Source organism: Spermophilus citellus (assembly GCF_964194105.1).
Source record: "Spermophilus citellus genome assembly, chromosome: 6".
Classification (NCBI taxonomy): Eukaryota; Metazoa; Chordata; class Mammalia; order Rodentia; family Sciuridae; genus Spermophilus; species Spermophilus citellus.
Window position 1 is genome coordinate 112,397,925 of NC_138187.1, and position 19,057 is coordinate 112,416,981.

The 19,057-nt window shown below is 35.9% G+C and overlaps 1 protein-coding gene across 1 annotated transcript in view; it reads right to left on the reverse strand.

The window, feature by feature from the left end:
• The window catches only part of DNAH14 (dynein axonemal heavy chain 14), a gene marked incomplete at both ends in the record, with an annotated part of 361,185 nt that overhangs the window by 44,949 nt on the left and 297,179 nt on the right, over positions 1–19,057 (reverse strand). The window contains 3 exons of the mRNA XM_081298208.1: positions 3,165–3,250; positions 7,762–7,998; positions 18,846–19,044. Coding sequence (XP_081154334.1) covers positions 3,165–3,250; positions 7,762–7,998; positions 18,846–19,044 — 522 coding nt within the window. The remainder of the gene's footprint in view (positions 1–3,164; positions 3,251–7,761; positions 7,999–18,845; positions 19,045–19,057) is intronic.

The following is a 19,057-nucleotide window of genomic DNA, read 5'->3' on the forward strand; positions in this document are numbered from 1 at the left end:
GGATTACAGGCATGCACCAATGCATCCAGGTTGTGATGTTTTTATAGACATTTTCTACATTTTCTAGCATCTTCCTATTTATCCTCCTTGTCGTATACAGATTGTTCAGTTTTTCATTTGTCAATTAATATAGCATAAATATATTTTCATGTCATCATAACTGCCATTGACCTACATGTAGAGGTATTAATCTGTATCCAGTGGTCAGAGAGATGATATACATCATTGAAATGGGTTGGGTAGAAGAAAAAATTTCTCTTCCATAAGAAAAATAAAAATGCAAATATGATGCTAAGTGGCAACTAACATAAAACTTCAGTGCTGGGAAGTAACAGGGAGCAGCAGGGATGATGGGACTGACATTCCTCAGCTCTAGCTCTTGTTGCCATTAAGGATGGTGGGTTCAGTAGTGCTTCATCTTTAAATTTTTCAATAAACTCAGAAATCTTGATTATTATATGAAATCTATCAATTTGCAAATTTTGGTCTCAAAACAAAACCAAAAAGCAAACATATATGTATATACTGATGTTCATAGCAGCATTATTTACAATGGCCCAAAAGTGGAAACGAACCAAGTTTCCATCAATGAATTCATGGATAAATAAATGTGATACATACACATAACAGAATATTAGTTTTAAAACAGAAGGAAGTTTTGACACATGCTGCAATATAGATGAACCTTGAAAATATTATGCTCATTGAAATAAACCATTCACAAAAAGACAAATATTGAAGCACTGGACAAAAAGTAGAATGGAGTTGTCAACAACTGTCAGATGGAGGAAGAGGGGCATTACTGTTTAACAGGTACAGGGTTTCTTTTTAGGAGGAAGATAAAGTTCTGGAAATGGACATAGGTGATGGCTACATAATATTGTGACTCTACTTAATGACATTGAATGGCATACTTAAAAAGGGGTAAAAGGAATTAATTATAAGAAATAAAAGAAACTGTGTATATTTTTATCACAATAAAAAATGTAGAAAACAATTTACTTTGAGATATAAGTGTACATATAGTAGAGTAGAGGACGTGGAGCCCGGGAGGGGAAGAAGAAGCACTGGGGAGTGAAACTGACCTAATTATATTATGTGCATGTATGGATGTTACAATGAGCCCCATTATTATGTAGGATTATAATGCACAAATAAAAAAGTAATTAATAAAAAGATATGAGTACACAGAACTTAAACATAATATATGAAATTTATTTTAGATATTTTTACTTAAAAACTTGGAAGTTGCTATTGTCTGAATGTTGGTGTTCCCTCAAAATTTATATGTTGGTCCCTAATCCCCAGTGCAATAGTACTAAGGTGGTGGGGAGTGACTTAGGAAGTGACTAGACCATGAGGGCTCTGGTGCCTTGAATGGACTTGGCGCCCTTATGATGAGGCTGGAGGGAGCCTGTTTGTCTCTTCCACCATGAGAGGACAAGCAAGAACAAACCACCTGTAGGCAGAGAGCAGCACTCACCAGATGTTGAATCTGCAAGAGCTTTGATCTTGGACTTCTCAGACTCCAGAACTTTGAGCAATACAATTATTTTGTTTATAAATTATCCATTCTAAGGTAATTTGTTACAGCAACCCAAATTGGACTAAGATGGAAATTCTCTACAGAAGATCTTTTTAGGTTCAAATCCATTTGTTTCATGATAAATTGCACTTGAAAGTTGGAAAAAAAAAGACAAAGCTGCAGGCCAGATAAAACAAATCTATAAGCCAGATGCAGCCTTTTTTCCCCCCCTCAATCTCTTATCTTCAGTGAATATTAGTTGTTAGGGTCCATAAACAAGTCAAGATGGCACCTGGCATTTTGCCAGAGGGAGTGGTTTGAGAAGTAACACCAGTGAGCCATTAAGATGATAGAGATTCCTTAATGACTGACTGCTGTGTCTAGATTATGTCAATTAAGTTAAGCTGTGTGTAATCAAGATGATGATTCCTTATTGGTTGACTGCTATATCTAGTTTATGTTAATTAAGATAAGCTGTGTGTAATTAGTTATGTATATATATACACCCCTACTGTCCTACAATGAACGGCTCCCACTTCTGCTGTATCAACCTTCACAAGTTCCTCGTCACTCACCCCCAGGTAATTTTGCTGCAGCCAGACTGTGGCAATTAGTGTTGCAAGAATAGAATTTAAGGCAGAAATCAAAAGGAGGATTACTGGTTGTCCAGGATGGCATTTACATAGAGTTGAGGTCAAGAGAGGAATGAAATGAGGAGTTTACCCCTCACTAAAGCAAAAGGTAAATGTGAAAATAAAAAAGGTTTTTTGAGGTAGTCAGAATGAATTTAGGATGATCTACTTTGGAAAGTATAATATAATGTGACTGCTGAGAGTATAGATTTCAGAGTCAAACTGCCTGCGATCAATCCTGGCTCTATTAGGCTATTTCTGAGCCTTGGATCACCTGTAAAATGGGAGAAATAATCTTGCCTATCCCCTAAGACTATTAAAAGCTTTAAATAACATAATGTATGTACAATGCTTAACACACACTAAACTTTCTATATCTTAGGTCTTATGCCTAACCTATCAACCTTCTATCCTTCAACCAGATTCCAAAGCAATTGAGTTTGGAAGAGTCAGGCATAGTATCACCTTTATTAATAATAAAGAACATATTTGGGGTGGTATAGGTGTGAGGCAACACTGTACTTCCTGCTACTGAACCCTGTAACTAGACACACTTACCTGTCACAGCAAGGCTGGGAAGCCATCAACCTACCTCTATAGGACAGGGTCTAAATCCTATAATTTATGGCTTGGAGAAGCAGAACAGAACATGTGCTCTTGGCATCCAAGGTAGACCCAAAAGGGGATAAGGAAGAAAGGGCTGAGCCATGTACTCTCAATTAATGTCTCAAATTTATCTGTCTTATAAGTCTCCCTCCCCCCTTCTCTAGGAAAGAGCAAATAAGTGGGCAGAGATGCAGGAGTGTTTCTAACTGGACTCCCACCACATGAAAGGGACATTCTGGGTGAGTGGAGTGTAGGTGCTTCCCTCTAATGTTAACATTCATCAAATGTTAGCTCTCAGAAATCAATATTTTTGCTTATAAAATATTAATTTTATAGGGTTTAAGTTACTAAAAGCACTAAAAACATCTGGAATATTAATATTTTCTCATAACACATCTTACCAAAATAAGTCTTTGAAATGGAGTGAGTTTCTCCCAGGGAAAAGTTGTAGGATTACACATTTCTTCATTTTCACTCAAAAGTTCACCTAGATGTCATTGAGAAAAAGAAACTGAGATTAACAATCAAATACTTTGTATCAATAAGAGATGTCACAATACAAAATTTTATTATAAAATTATGAAGTTAAAAAAGGACATGATTGTCTTAAAGTGAGCTTTGTTTCTATAGAATTTGGTGCATTACTAACTATCCTTTGTACCTCATAAGCAGTAGACATTAAGGTAGATTTAAATTCCAATTTAGTCCAGCTGAAGTGGCTGCTATAATAAAATGTTGGGCAGCTGAGGGAAAAATGGAGAAAGCAAAGGGTATATCTAGAGTTCCCTCTCTTCAGTATTGGGGACTGAACCAAGGGGTAGTCTACTGCTGATTTTCATTTTAATTTTTTATTATAAGATAGGGTCTCGCTAAGTTGCCCAGGTGGGCCTTGAGCTTGTGATCTACCTGCCTCAGACTCCTGAGTTTCTGGGATTAAGGGAAGGAGCCACCAAGCCTGGCATAGCCAACACTTTATAATCTGTTCCTGCAAATGTGAGTTCTTTCAATATATATAAACTAACCAATTACACAGGAAATGAGAATCCAATGGAAATGCAACAAAGATTATCAAAAGTTTCAAAAAAATATCATATCTCTTTTGGACCCTTCTTCTCACCATCACGGAGTCCTGCTGCATCACAGTCTATAGCAAATTGAGAGCCTTCTGGTCTTTGTTACCAACTATCCCAAATACAGTTATAAGTTTCACCTACCTTTTATTTCTATGGTATTTTCCCAAAGTCTAATTTTAAATACAACTTTCATTATCAAAATAGCTCTTTTGAATAAGGCTAATATTGGTTTATTGATCTTAAAAAAAGCACCCATGGTATGTGACAATTTAGCTACAAATGGATAAATTTGGGGTTATTTGCAAAATAAAACCATCTTCACTTTACAAAAGGTTCTAATAAATCTAATATAGAGACTGTTTAAGTAAAAAGCACTGTTTAAAGATCTTAAATTATAATAAATTATAGGTACCAGGTAGATTAGTGACAAAAGCAACAAAATAAAGCAACAATGACCCAGAGAGAAAATGAGGGAAGGATATTCTCAAATTAGAATTGGAAATCAAAAAGCATGAAACATGTGATCAACAAAATTTGAACATTTGTGTAGTACATATACAATAAACAAGTCTAGTAGAAAATGAAAAGGTATAGAAAAACATTTAAAGACACAAAAAGTCAGTTATTAGTAACATTAATAGAATTCTTACAAATTCTACAGAAAAACAGGGGTAGGCAAACTCAAATTGCCAGCAAACATCTTAAAAGATACTTCAGCTTGCTAATAATGGGAAATTATAACTCAAGTATTTTAAGTTTTTTCAGATGGGCACAATTTAAAAAAAGACCAATATCTCAATTGGATAAAAGATATTCATATTGCTGGTGAAAATATAAATTGAACATAGACTTTTCAATAATCAACCTGGAAGTAACTATTAATAAAAAATAATTTATTTTTTTATATCTTTGTTTCATTTATTGATTTTGATGTGGTGCTGAGGATTGAACCCAGGGCCTCACACATTTGAGGCAGGCACTCTACCATTTAGTTACAATCCCAGCTATAATAATAATAATAATAATAATAATAATAATAATAATAATAATTTACTTTTGATCAGCATTTCCACTTTTGGAATTCTATCTCCTATAGAGATAAGAGTAGAGAAAACTTGTAAGAATGCTTATGTTATTGCACAAGTAATTATACATTTTAGTAAAAATCTGGAAGCAAAATGAAAAAAAAATGTGGAAGAAAACAAATTAGATTGTAACTCAAGTGGGGATGAAACAGATGGAAGTGGCAGGGAAAAACAGAAGAGGTGAGTTCAAAGTGGAAGAAGAAAACAGAAAAGATATGATAAAAATAGCAAGTCATTTAAATTGAAAGTGAGGTCCACTTCCAGGGAACTTTTAGAACAACATATTTGTTTTATAAAATGAGGTGCATATGTAGGCTTATTTAGATTTAAGTTTCAAAACTAGTGTAGTGTATTAAAACTATCATCTCCACAATATCTAATTTCTTATCAGTTTCTTAATAATCCCATTTGACAAAATACAGCATCCACTTATGTTTAAAGCACTAGAAAAACTAGAGATAATAGGAACATACCTCAACATTGAAAAAGGTATAGATGGCAAAACCAAGGCCAAAATCATTCTAAATGGAGAAAACCTGAAAGAGTTCCCTCTAAAAACTGGAACAAGACAGGGAAGCTCTCTTTTACTACTTCTATTCAGCATAGTTCTTGAAACACTAGCCAAAGCAATTAGGCAAAAGAAAGAAATTAAAGAGATATGGACAGGAAAAGAAGAGCTCAAACTATCTCTGCTTGCCAATGACATGATTCCATATTTAGAAGACCCAAAAAACTCCACCAGAAAATTTCTAGAACTCATAAATGAATTCGGCAAAGTAGTAAGTAGGATACAAAATTAACACTCCAAAATCAACTGCAATACTATATACCAGTGATGAATCATCTGAAAGAGAAATTAGAAAAACTATTCTATTCCCAATAGCCTCAAATAAACAAACAAACAACCAACAACAACATCCTTGGGAATCACTATAACAAAAGAGGTAAAAGATCTCTACACGAAAAAGTACAGAATACTAAAGGAAGAAATTGAAGAAGATCTTAGAAGATGTAAAGACCTCCTATGTTCTTGGATAGCCAGAATCAATATTGTCAAAATGGCCACACTACCAAAAGTACTATACAGATTTAATGCAATTCCTATTAAAATCCAATGATGTTCTTCATAGAAACAGAACAAGCAAAAAAGCAGTCATGAAATTCATTTGGAAAAATTTCGCCTAGATTAGCCAAAGCAATCCTTAGTAAGAAAAGCAAAGCAGGAGGCATCACAAAATCAGATGTTAAATTATACTACAGACCTATAATAACAAAAATAGCATGGTATTGGCACCAAAACAGGCATGAAGATCAATGGAACAGAACACAGAGACAAACCCACATAAATACAGTTATCTCATACTAGACAAAGGCCCTATAAACATACGTTGGAGAAAAGACAGCCTCTTCAACAAATGGTGCTGGGAAAACTGGAAAGCCCTATGTAACAGAATGAAATTAAACCCCTATCTCTCACCATGTACAAAACTCAACTTTAAGTAGATCAAAGACCTAGGTATTAGACCAGAAATCCTGCACCTACTAGAAGAAAATGAAGGTTCAATTCTCTAACACGTTGGATTAGGAACTAACCTCCTCAACAAGATTCCTAAAGCACAAGAAGCAAAATAAAAACCCAACAAATGGCATAGTATCAAACTAAAAAGCTTCTTCACAGCAGAGAAAACAACAGCATGAAGAGAGTTACTGAAGGGGAAAAATCTCAGATAAGGTGTTAGTTTCCAGGATATACAAAGAACTCAAAAAACTTAACACCTCCAAACCCCCAAATAACCCAATCAATAAACATGCAAAGGAACTAAACAGACACTTCTCAAAAGAAGAAATCCAACCATCAACAAATGTATGAAAAATGTTCAATATCTCTAGCAATTAAAGAAATGCAAATTAAAGCTACACTGAAATTTCCCCTCACTCCAACCAGAATGTATCGAGAAAATAAGTAACAATAAATGTTGGTTAGGAAGTGAGGAAAAGTGTACACTCATACATTATTGGTGGGACTGCAAATTAATGGAACCACTCTGGAAAGGAGTATGGAGACTCCTCAAAAACTAGGAATGGAACCACAATTTGACCCAATTATTCCACTCCTTAGTATACATCCAAAGGAGTTAAAATCAGCATACTACAGTGATGGAACCACATCAATGTTCAGAGAAGCTCAATTCACAATAGCTAAGCTGTGGAATCAACCTAGGTGCCCTTCAACAGATGAACAGATAAAGTAAATGTGGTATATATACACAATGAAATATTACTCGGCCATAAAAATGATGACTATAACATTTGCTGGTAAATGGATCAGGAGACAATCATGCTACGTGAAATAGCCAATCTCAAAAAAACCAAAGGTTGAATGTTCTCTCTGAAATATGGATGCTAACCCCCAACAAGTGGGGAGAGGGAAAGAATAGAAGTTCATTGGATTAGACAAAAGGAAATGAAGGGAAGAGAGAAAGAGTGGAATGAGTCTGACATAATTTTCTAAGTATGTGTACAAATATACCACAGTGAATCTCAACATTATGTACATCCATAAGACTAGGATCCTAATTAAAATAAGATATATTCCATGTTTGCATAATTATACCAAAATGGATTCTACCATCATGTATAACTAAAAAGAACCAATAAAAATGTGAAAAAAGTCACTTCACAGGATTACTAGGAGGGTTACATTAATGAAACATGTGCCTAGAACAAGTTTACTTTGCCTCACTTTACAATTTTTTTCATAAGATATGGAACTGCATTTATAAGTTGAAAATCTACACACACATGTGCACACACACTTAAAACACCGAATGCTTTCTTACTTTCTCCTGGTGATTTCCTACTTTCCTCTGATAAATCATTTTCTGGACAGAATGGTGTGCTAATTAGAGAATATATGGCCTTGCTGTTCTTAAAAGCATTCCATTGCGGTATATTTGATACAAGAGATTCGCACAGGAGTAAAAATGGTTCCAGCTGGCTGCTGACATATTGGCATTGCTTCCACCTTGAATCTGGCAGCCACTGAAGATGATGATCTTTACATATTTCAAATATGCCTAATAGAAAAGGAAAAATAATCCCATTAGAAGAAATAAATCCTTCACCTTTCAGTCAATCGTTACAAAAGTGGATGATTAACAAATACTGTTGTTGAAGAAACAAACCATGGATATCAAAATGAACTATATAAAAGTTAATTATTTTTCACTTTGGTAAAAACACAACATAAAATTGATTATCTTAAGTATTTTAAGTACATAGTTCACTAGTGTTAAATATATTCATAATGTTGTGAAACAGAACTCCAGGACTTTTTCTGTAGTTTGAAACTCTTTGCCCATTACACAACAACTCCCCTTCCCCCACTCCTCCAAGGTCCTGGCAACCGCCATTCTACTTCCTGTTCCTATGAATTTGACTTCCTTGGATATCTCATCTAAGAGGAATCATAGCTGTTTGTCTTTTCATGACTCACTCGTTTCACTGGCATAATGCCCTTGTGTTAATCAGATTTTCCTCACTGACCAAAACTGACCGAAAAGTTTACTTTGCCTGACAGTTTTGGAGATCCAGTCCATGGTGGCCTGACTCCATTATTCTGGTTCTGAGGAGAGGCAGAACATCATGGCAAAAGGTGTGGTGGAGCAGTGCTGCTCTGTTTATTGTGGTCAGAAAGCAGAAAGAGTGAGAGGCGAAGGAACCACAGGGAAGATGTACCTTTCCAAGGCAGATCCCCAGTGAACCACCTCTTCTAGCCATGCCCCACCTGCCTAATGTTACCATCCAGTTAGTCCCTTCAAACTAAAGTGACGGATTAGGTTAAAGCTCTCATAATCTAATTATTTTATCTCTGAATATTGCTGCATCAACACAGAAACTTTGTGTTTCTGTGTGTGTGTGTGTGGGGGTACGCCCTCACATCCATACAGTAATAGTTCTCAAGATTAATTCATGTGACAGAATTTTCTTCCTTTCAAAGACTGAATAGCATTCCATTGTGTATTTATACTACATTTTGCTTATCCATTCATCCATCAGGGGATGTTGGGCTGCTTTCACTTGTTGGCTGTTGTCAATAGTGCTTCTATGAACACAGGTGTGAAAATAATCCTTTCAAACTCTGCATTCAAGTTTTTGGATATATATATATCCAGAGTGCAATTCCTAAATCATTATAGTAGTTCTACTTTTAATAGTGTGATGACATTCCATCCTGTTCTCATTTTTTTTTTTTTTGGTACCAGGGATTGAACCCAAGGGGGCACTCAACCACTGAGTCATATCCCCAGCCATTTTTATTTTGAGACGGGGTCTTGCTAAATTGCTTAGGGCCTTGCTAAGTTGTTAAGGCTGGCTTTGAACTTGTGATCCTCATGCTCAGCCTCCTGAGCTCCTGGGATTAGAGGTGTGTGCCACCATGTCTGGCTCCCTACTGTTTTCAATAGTGATTGCCCATTTTATAATCCCACCAGAGTATACAAGAGTTCCAATGTCTCTACATATTCATTGATAATTGATATTTTCTCTGTGTTTGTATGTGTGTGTTTTGTAGTAGTCATCCTAATGTGTATGAGGTTGTATCCTACTGTGGTTTTGATTTGCTTTACTCTGATGTTTAGTGATGTTGTATTGTGGGGTGGCCAGCACCTCACCAGGGAATTCTTGCCTGCTCAGAGGGATAAACCTCCTGAGAAATTAAAGTCTAGAATAATTAGGGAAGAACAAAAGACAAAGAGTCAGAAAGGATAGTTTGAAAGATGGAGCCCCTGATAGATCCAGCCCACTCAGGAGCTGGAGCTAGACAATTAGAAAATGACTCCTGTGGTTTATTTAAGGGGGTACCTCAAAGACAGGGGTAAGGTTTCAAGGGTGGAGTTTTGCTTCCTGATGTCTTGCAGTCAGCATGTTGATTGGCATCTGGTCAGATTACCCCATCTCAGAGGGGCTGTGTGGGACCTTTGACAGAGAGAGTTTGAATAGGCTCACAATGTCTGTGCAGTCAACCAGAGGAAGTGTCCCCTGGAAATTCCCAGACACCAGATTATTCTATTCACTAGGCTGCGATGTGCAACATAGTCCACACACACGTATGATATTTTAATTAAAGTTGAGTTAATATAAATGCACAGATTTAAAAAATGTATGATTTATGCTTTAAAAATTAATATTTTCTTGTTAGACAACTACCATTTTGAAACTGATTTTATCAGTTAATAAAACGTTTTATAAATATTTTAGAATATACCTAAAAGCTTTGTCCCCACTCAACTGATAACATACTAAACATTAAAATGCTAAGTTGTTGTAAGTGGTACAAATATTTTAAAAAAAATTTTTAAAAATATTAAGGTAAAAAATAAGTCCTTTCTTAGAGCTGTAAAGGACATTTGTTATTAATGTCTCACAAAAAGAAAGTTAAATTACTTCATTTAAAAATCATGATAGGGCTGGGGCTGTGGCTCAGAGGTACAGTGCTCACCATAAGGCCCTGGATTCGATCCTCAGCACCATATTAAAAAAAAAATCATTATAACAGTGCTTGGAAAATATAAATTTTCTTTCTCCACTTCAGAAAATGTCTTGAAAAGCAATAAACAGATTCTTTTTTTAAAAAATGAATACACCCATCACAACTACTCCAGTTCCTATAAAAATGGTTACAAATCAATGTTAATTGAGATAAAAGTAAAATGATTTTAAATTATTAATTCTAGCATAATTAAGAAAAATGGAGTAATCTTCCTCAATGTAAATAAAGCCAATTCAAACTCTGATACTTAAAACTGAACAATTATTTATTATAAGTATTACTTTCAGTTTACTTTAGAATGATTTTGTTTTTGTAACTAAATAATCAGTTAAGATCACCCAAATGATTAAAAAACAAATATACAGCAAGTCCTAAACTAGAATAGATTACATGTTTAATTGGGTTTCCCACATTCTGAAAACATTTTAAGTGAAATTATCTTTTGGCTTAATTTCATCTAAAATTATCAAGAGCAGTAAGCTACCAGAATTAGTGAACATGCACACTGCAGCTGAGTTCAGAACTTACATTCCACTTATGTAGATAGAAGCTATGTGCAAAGTTTTAAATTCAAAATAGAAGTATTTAAGGTAAAAAATTTAAAGCATTCTTTTCATTGATGTTAGAAAAGACACTTTTCAGTATCTTACTTATTTTTCAAATTGAAGTAATTGTTCATTGTACCATGAATTTTAAGCATTTAAAAATTGATAACACAATACTATTACAGACACACAGACTCAAAGCAATTAGAACGATGCCCTCCCAGCTACAATTCAAGTGCAAGTTGAGTTCATCCAGCACTTGGACATTAAATTGCATGGGGTGAGGGGAGAACAAGTGATACCAGGAATCCCTTTCACCAATTCCCATCCCATGTTCTAATGCCTCAGATGCTTTCAATTAGTTTTTCACCATTTAAAGGTAACAAAATAATATATAAGACACCTTATGTAGTCACTGCATTTGCTTTCAAATATAACTTAGATATCAGTAGGTGCATATTAAATCATATTTATCTTTCAATCCCAGGATCTTGGGAGTGAACAGTTACTGATTTACAATTCCAGCAGGCTCTCACTTGAGGCCTCTTTCAGTGGGCTCCCAATGAAAAGATGTGATTCATCCTATCTTTGCTTCACTTTCAATCTCATTCAAAATCAACTTTTCCCTGTGTTGCCATGGTAACAAATTGTATAAGTAGATATACAATACAAAAGTAATATGTATTACAATGATAGACAGTGAGGCGTCAGGATGGTCCTTCATATTTGAGATTAAATCTTAAGACATCACTGTCATTCTTCAAAAGCATTTACTTAGCCAAAATTATACAGTAAAATAAAGCTGTTATTTAGCACCAGCATGTTCTTTCAGACTTTGCTTTAGTTTTCAGGATAATTCTATTATCGGGGGGTTGACTAAGCATTAATGATTTGTGGCTCTTCAATTTGTGAGCCAAGGTCATGAATATGGCTTCCACCTGGTCCTTATCATTGGGGTTTTTAGCAGAGATTTCAAACAAAGGCATTATGTGTGTGTCAGCAAATTTTTGTACCAATTCTGTGGTTACCTGAATGGTACTTCTCAAATCACAATTCTTCTAATAAGAATTTGTGGTATATGATTTGCTAGCAAATGTTGTTGGTATTATTCTATCCAAGATGGTATGATATGAAGAATAGCCATGTTGGTCATATTATACACAAAGACATCAGCATGTGTGTTTATGCAGTAGTGCTGTACCATGCTCTTTCTGAATCATTCTTGTCCTGTTGTGTACCATAAGTGGATGTACTAGATGATTTAGGAACTGGGCTAGACACTGGAAGGAGTCCATGGGACTACCAGACACAATTCCTGCCTTGAGTAAGACCAAATATGACCTTGGTGTGATACCCATCAATCTCCATTGCTTGTTTCAGAAATCCATCTGGATAGGGGCCTTGGTGAGATTGGGGAAGTGGCCAGCACAGAAGGTGGTAGTTCAGGCACATCTTTCTTACATCCTGATCATGATGATCTTGAAGATTTGGGAGCAGGTGAGAGGCAGATATCCTGAGGCCCTGGACCTCAGACAGCTGGTGGAGAAGCTTGCCTCCAGCAATGACTACATATATAAAGCCATTCTCCTGAGCTAGCCAAACTGAGGTGGAGGAGAAGAGATGCAGACAGCATGGGATATTACACCACTGCCGTGAATGTACCCAGTCTTCTGTCTTGATTTTGGACTGTGTTTTTTAATTGTAGAGTTGAGACCAATTGCATTAATTGTTATTACTAATTCCTATTTGTTTATTTGTGAGTTCTGCAGTTTGTTTTTTATTTATTCTATGTGAAGCATTTCTTTAAGTATTTTCTGCAGTGCCAGTTTAATAATCATGAATTCTTTTAGTTTTTGCTTATCTTGAAATGTATCATTTGATTTATTAAGGATAACTTTGATGGATATAGCAATCTTAGTTGACTGTTATTTTCTCTCAGGACCTGGAACACATCATTCCAAGCCCTTCTGGCTTTTAGAATTTGTGCTAAGAATTTGGAAGTAATTCTGATTGACCTGTCTCTAAATGTGATCTGACATTTTTCTCTTGAAGCTTTTAAAGTCTTATCCTTGTTTTGTATGTTAGGCATTTTAATTATAATGTGTCAAGGAGAGGTACTTTTTTGATATTATCTCCTGAAGTTCTTAATGCCTCCTATAACTGGATGTCCTTCTCACTCTCAAGATTTGGAAAAATTTCTATATTATTTCCCTGAAGAGTTATCCATTCCATTAACCTGCATCTCACAACCTTCCTCAATTCTAATGATTCTTGGTCTCTTAATTTGGTCTCTTAATGTTCTCCCAGAGTTCTTATAAATTCTGATCATGGTTACTTATTTTCTTTTCTTTAGTACAGTCTGAATGTTCAAGGCTGGCTACTTTGTCTTCCAGCTCTGAGCTTCTGTCTGTGGCATTATGTATACTCTTAGATTTTTGAGTGAACATTTTATTTTATTTATTGTGCCCTTCATTTCCAAGAGTTCTGTTTGGTACTTTTTCAATATCTCTATGTCCTTATTGAGTTCTTCATTCACACCCTGTTTTGACTTCTTTAATTCATTCAGTTGTTTTTCTGCGTTCTTTTGGAAATCATTGATCATTTTTATAATCATTCTCTTGAATTCTTTTATCTGATATTTCATTTACTTCAATATTTTTGGAGTCATTGCTGGTGAATTACAAACCTTAAGAGGTATTATGTTATCTTGTTTTTAAGTATTTCTTGTGTTCCTGTGTTGGATTTTATGCCTCTGTTGGGAGGGATTACCCTTCTGCTCTTATGTGTGGGCCTTAGGTCACAGCTTTCTTTGGCCAAAGTGTCTAGATTGAGATCCCTTATAAGTGTGGTGTTCACTGACTTTGTGTTAATTTTGTTTTTGCTGGATGTTCATGAGTGGGGCCTAATGGCCCTCCTCCTAGCTGTTCTAACTTGGGGCCTGGTTATTAGTTTTGGGGTTTTGTCTCTATTTATTCATTGTATTATAGTTGAAGTTTGAATGAGGCTAATTTATGTGTGGAGCAAGGTGCACTGTCTTTTGGCTAGGATTAGTTAAGCAGCAGAGTCTCTACCCTGTGAACTTGCAGTGTGCTTGTAGACTCCCAGTACCTTACAGAAAAGGGGGAAACAAACAGTAGAAACAATTGAAACAATATACAGTATTAAAATAAATACCCAGTGCCTTCTATGATATCTACAACACTAATTATTGCAAAAACATGAATGATGAGATTAGCAATCCAAAACGATAACCATGAACTAGATTTGGCATTAACTAGATGTAAACTATGTCATCCACAGTACTAATAATTGCAACAACATGAATGTTGGGGTCAAAAGTAATATAAGCCAAATACTTCTAAAATATGGTAAGATATAGTGAATAAAGAGAAAAGAAAATGTGATAGGAAAGTAGAAGAAAGTTTAGAATGTTCAAAATGTGAACAGAGAAATGCAGAAGAGATATAGCAGGTGGAAGAAAAAGTAGGAAAAAGGAGAAAAAGTAGGAAAAACAAAGTAAAGGGAGAGAGAACGGAACAAGAGATTTGGCTGTTAGTGGGAGGGGAGAAGTAGAAACAACCAAAGTAAACCAAACCAGATCAAAATAAACAAACTTAAAATCCTAATCCTCAAAAGGCAAGGAAAAAGAACTATTATAAAAAATGTTAAAAAGGAGAAAAAAGAAAAACAAGAACCAAAAAGGGGGAAAAGATGAAAGATGCTTAGCAAGGGCAAGCACTCTTTCTGCTCACTGAGCTGCCAGATGGAGTGGCCTATAACTAAAACTGCTTGAAATAGCTCTCAGCTTCCCTTCTCACCAGGATAGAATGGGAAATGCCATTAATTGAATTATGTCCTAATGTTAAGTACAAATTCAGGGATGCCAAGGTGGTGGAGGCAGGATGTAAGAAAAATATACCACCAAAGGACAATATAGGGAGACGAATCATCACGTCTCTCTTATGGTGAGTCTCATTACCACAACAACTCCCACCATTGAGAAGTTATCATCATGATGACTCCCACTACAGGTCTGATATTTCAAAATGACCAATGTGGGTAAAGTGGACAGTATTTTAATTAGATTTTCTGAAGTAACCAATGGGGGAAAATTGGACAATATTCTAATCAGGTATTATAAGGTACCCAATGGAAGCAAATGAGTAAGATCTTCAACACAGCCTATATAGGAAAAAGAATGCCTCAGAGCTTGGCATATAAGACACTAATTTCTAGACATTGGGACCTTGGGCTTCTTTTTCACTTGGCCCACTCCTCTCTACCTTATGGAGTGCTACTCTCACCTATACCTCCAATAAATCTGTACTTTTCCTATTAATTCTGTATTTCTTGCTCAATTCTTTGTTTGGGACAACAAGGACCTGAACCCCAATTAGATACCCTAATGATAAGACCAGATTAATGCACTCCCAGAGTGAGGCTGCTGCAGGGTTCTATAAGGGGAGTTCTGGCAGCTACAGCTTAGGTCTAATCAGGCCTAAGAGGCTTTGTGGGTATATTTGCTCCTAAGGGATTAGATCAACATACCCCTAGGGCCAGGCAGATGCCAATCTGTGCTGGCAGTCTGGCTTTCAGGAGCTTCCCAAGAATTCTTCTCAGAGGGCAGGGGAATCACATGTCCCCACATGTTGCTGCCCAGGAATATGTTCTTCCTGGGCTTAGTCCCTGAGTATATTCACACTCACCTGTTCAGTTTTCCAACAGTTGGTCACATGGCAGACAGACTCAAAGGGAAAGTGCATTGCACTCCCCTCTATTTTTTTGACTTCAATTCCCTGGGTACAGTCTCTGTGCCTGTTTCACTCATGTTCTACTAGGTACACACTAGGCCATGATAGTGCTTGCCAGGACAGTATGGCAATGGTTGCTATGATCTCCTGGGCTCTCTCAGCGGAAAGCTGCAGCATGGCCTCCGCAAGATGGCTCCTGACTCAGGTCTCTACTTGCCAGGTGAGAAACACAGCACTTTCAAACACCAGTTTGCTGTGCAGCCTCTGGATCAGATAAGTTCAGGTTGCTTTTCTGATTTTCAGGTTTTTCTATGCCGAACTTGTTCATTGTGTTTCTCTGTTTTATACCCTGCCTTTGTGGTTTACCAGCATCACAACTACTGCTGCAACTGACTTAGCTCCAATGCAGTTTTTCATTCATGCACCTGACTTTATGAGTGTCTGAGACTCTGTTTGATATTGAATTTCAATGAATTCCCTTTTTCATCCACCTTGCTGAGAGCAGTACTCTTGCTGCTTTAAACCTAAACCATGGAGCAAATGAAAATGCAGCTTTCCTCTCATCTGCCATCTTGAATCTCTCAAAATATTTTTTTGAGTATCTATTCTGGGCTAGATATTAGGAATAAGGAAGGTATCCTGTTTTCATGAAACTTATAATCACAAAAGAAAAAAAATGTCGTCTTCACAACTGTGTATCTAGGATTGACAGCACCAAAGAAGTCCACACTGGGAATGTGAGACTCATGTCTGGTTCTAGTTTCTTCTCTGTCAGATGAATCCAGCTTCTATTTAGAAATCAGGTTGAATTACAAGAGCCATCAACTGCCTAGCAGCATCTCTCTGAAAGCCTATATAAGTCAACAGCCTCACAATAAGGGCCTCTTCTTTTATTGTCTTTTAATGTTTTGTTGATTTTTATAGTGATACATTTGGATTCTCTTATTTTTCCTTTTGTGTATATGATATATATATGCACATATATATTTTTTTCATTGTGGTTACTGTTAGGTCAGTGGTGGTGACTTGGTGGTGACTTAGAACAAAGCAGCCCACAAGGGAAAGGAACATCAATCAGGTGCTGGGGGAAATGCCTGTCAATCAGCGAGATCTCCTGATTAACACCTGTCAATCAGCATGACCCCTTGGCCAATCCTGGAGTTCAGCCAACTCCCCTGACCAACTCCAAAGGGACAAGGGACTCTAAAAACACCTTTTCCTGTCCCAAGCCCTTCCCTTCATGCTGTAAGCCCCATAAAAGTCTAGTCAGGTCGAGCTTCCACGCGATTTCTCCTCAGACCCTTCTCCTGTTCCCTCTGTGGGTCTGATCGAGTTCCGCCCAGGAGTGGTTTTCTCAATAAAGGCTCGTTCAGCGGCCTTTTTAAATCTGCCTCCTTGGGTTGCTGACCGCCTCGCCTGATCTGACAGTTACCATTGCACACCTTATTAATATAGCATTCTAATTTAAACTGATAACAACTTAACTTTCGTCATATATAGAAACTCTTTTCAAGCTCTACTTATACATCTTACAGTATTGATGTCATAAATTACATTGTTTATCAATGAACATAATTATAGAATAGTTAAAAGTGTTTTTGTCATTTAATTTACAAGCATTAAAGTAACTACGTTCCTCTATACTTTTATTGGAGAACCTAATATTTTTGTATAATTTCATGTTTATGAGTGTCTGAGACTCTGTCTGATATTGGGATATCAATATCTGCTGACTGCTGTGCTTTTGTTTCAATGGAAAGAGTTCCTTTAGCATTTTTTTTTGTAGGGCAAGTGTAAAGGTAGAAAACTAAATTTTTGTTTTTCTGGGAAAGCCTTAATTTCTTCATTTTTGAAGGATAGTTTTTAGATATAGTATTTTTAGTTGACACTTTTTTTTTTCTTTCAGCACTTGGAATATATCATTTTACTGCCTGTGGCCTACAAAGTTTCTGCTGAGAAATCTGCTGGCAATCCCCTAGAAGCTACCTTGTATACATGAGTCACTTTTCTCTTGCTACTTTGCCAACTTGTTCAAAACTGAGTTATGTTAAAAATGATTACTATTATGTTAATAGTTTTCATATCAATGTTTGATGTTTACATTTTTCTTTGGTTGCTTCTAAAATGCCACAGAATCCCTGGAGAACTTTCTATTTTTATTTTTTGTTTAAGCTACTGTTATAGTTTCTTTCTTATGTAAGCAAAAGAATCATAATAAATCCACAAGAACATTGGTTGATTCAATGGCTATAAGTGGCTACTTATCAAACATTTACGAAGCATCATGCTTTGATACACACACACACACAACAGAGGACTATCCATATTTCTGGTATATTTAAAAGTAGCTCTTTTCATGTTTTTATTCTGATTCCTAGTTTTTGTAATGATCTCCAAACAGTCAACAAAATTTAATACAAACCACCACTCCCTACCCCCTTGTGAATATCAGATTTCCTTTATTTTTTATTTATTTTATTTTATTTTTATTTCTTATTTTTCAGCACAACAGTGTGAATGCATTTACTGCCATAATATTTATGCCATTGTAGATATAAAATGTACAAGACAGGAGCATGTGGAAAAATTCAATAGCTAAAGAATCTTGTCTAAGCTTTTTGGACAAATATGCTGTGGCTCAAATTTTCAAGGCTTTTTCATAAGAAAGTGAGGGCAACTGAATTTAGGAGGGGTAAAGTTTAACTCCTAATGGTATCTAATTGGTGTGTGTCGTGTGTGTGTGTGTGTGTGTGTGTGTGTGTATGTGTGTGTGTGTGTGTGTGTATTCATTCCTATTGACTACAATTAGATATTCTGCTTTGCATATTAGGCCTGCTATAACCATACTACTTGTTATTTATTTATTCATTAATTCAAGAATTAGTGAGCACCAGTTGTACCCCCCACCAACTAGGAGGTACAGTGATAAAATACGCATTGTGCTTGATTTCAATCTACTTTAATTTAATCAATTATAGAAGCAGTGACTTGGAGCACCTTGGAGATATTTTAGTATTTTGCAAAGAAAGACATTTTCAATTTTTTTTCCTATATCCAGACAAATTACTTTTACTTACTATTAAGTCTAGGCTTGGGTAGTACACTTTTAATATTTATCAATAAGCCAGAATATAAAAAGATATTCCATTCTTCTTCTGATAAGAATCCAATGTCATCCTGCATTAGATTTCCATTAGCATTATTTTGCATGATTGCAGTGCAAAGCCGAAAGGAGAAGCAGAGTTTATGTTCATTAAACAGAGCTGAAGAAACCACCTAGAGGAAAAAA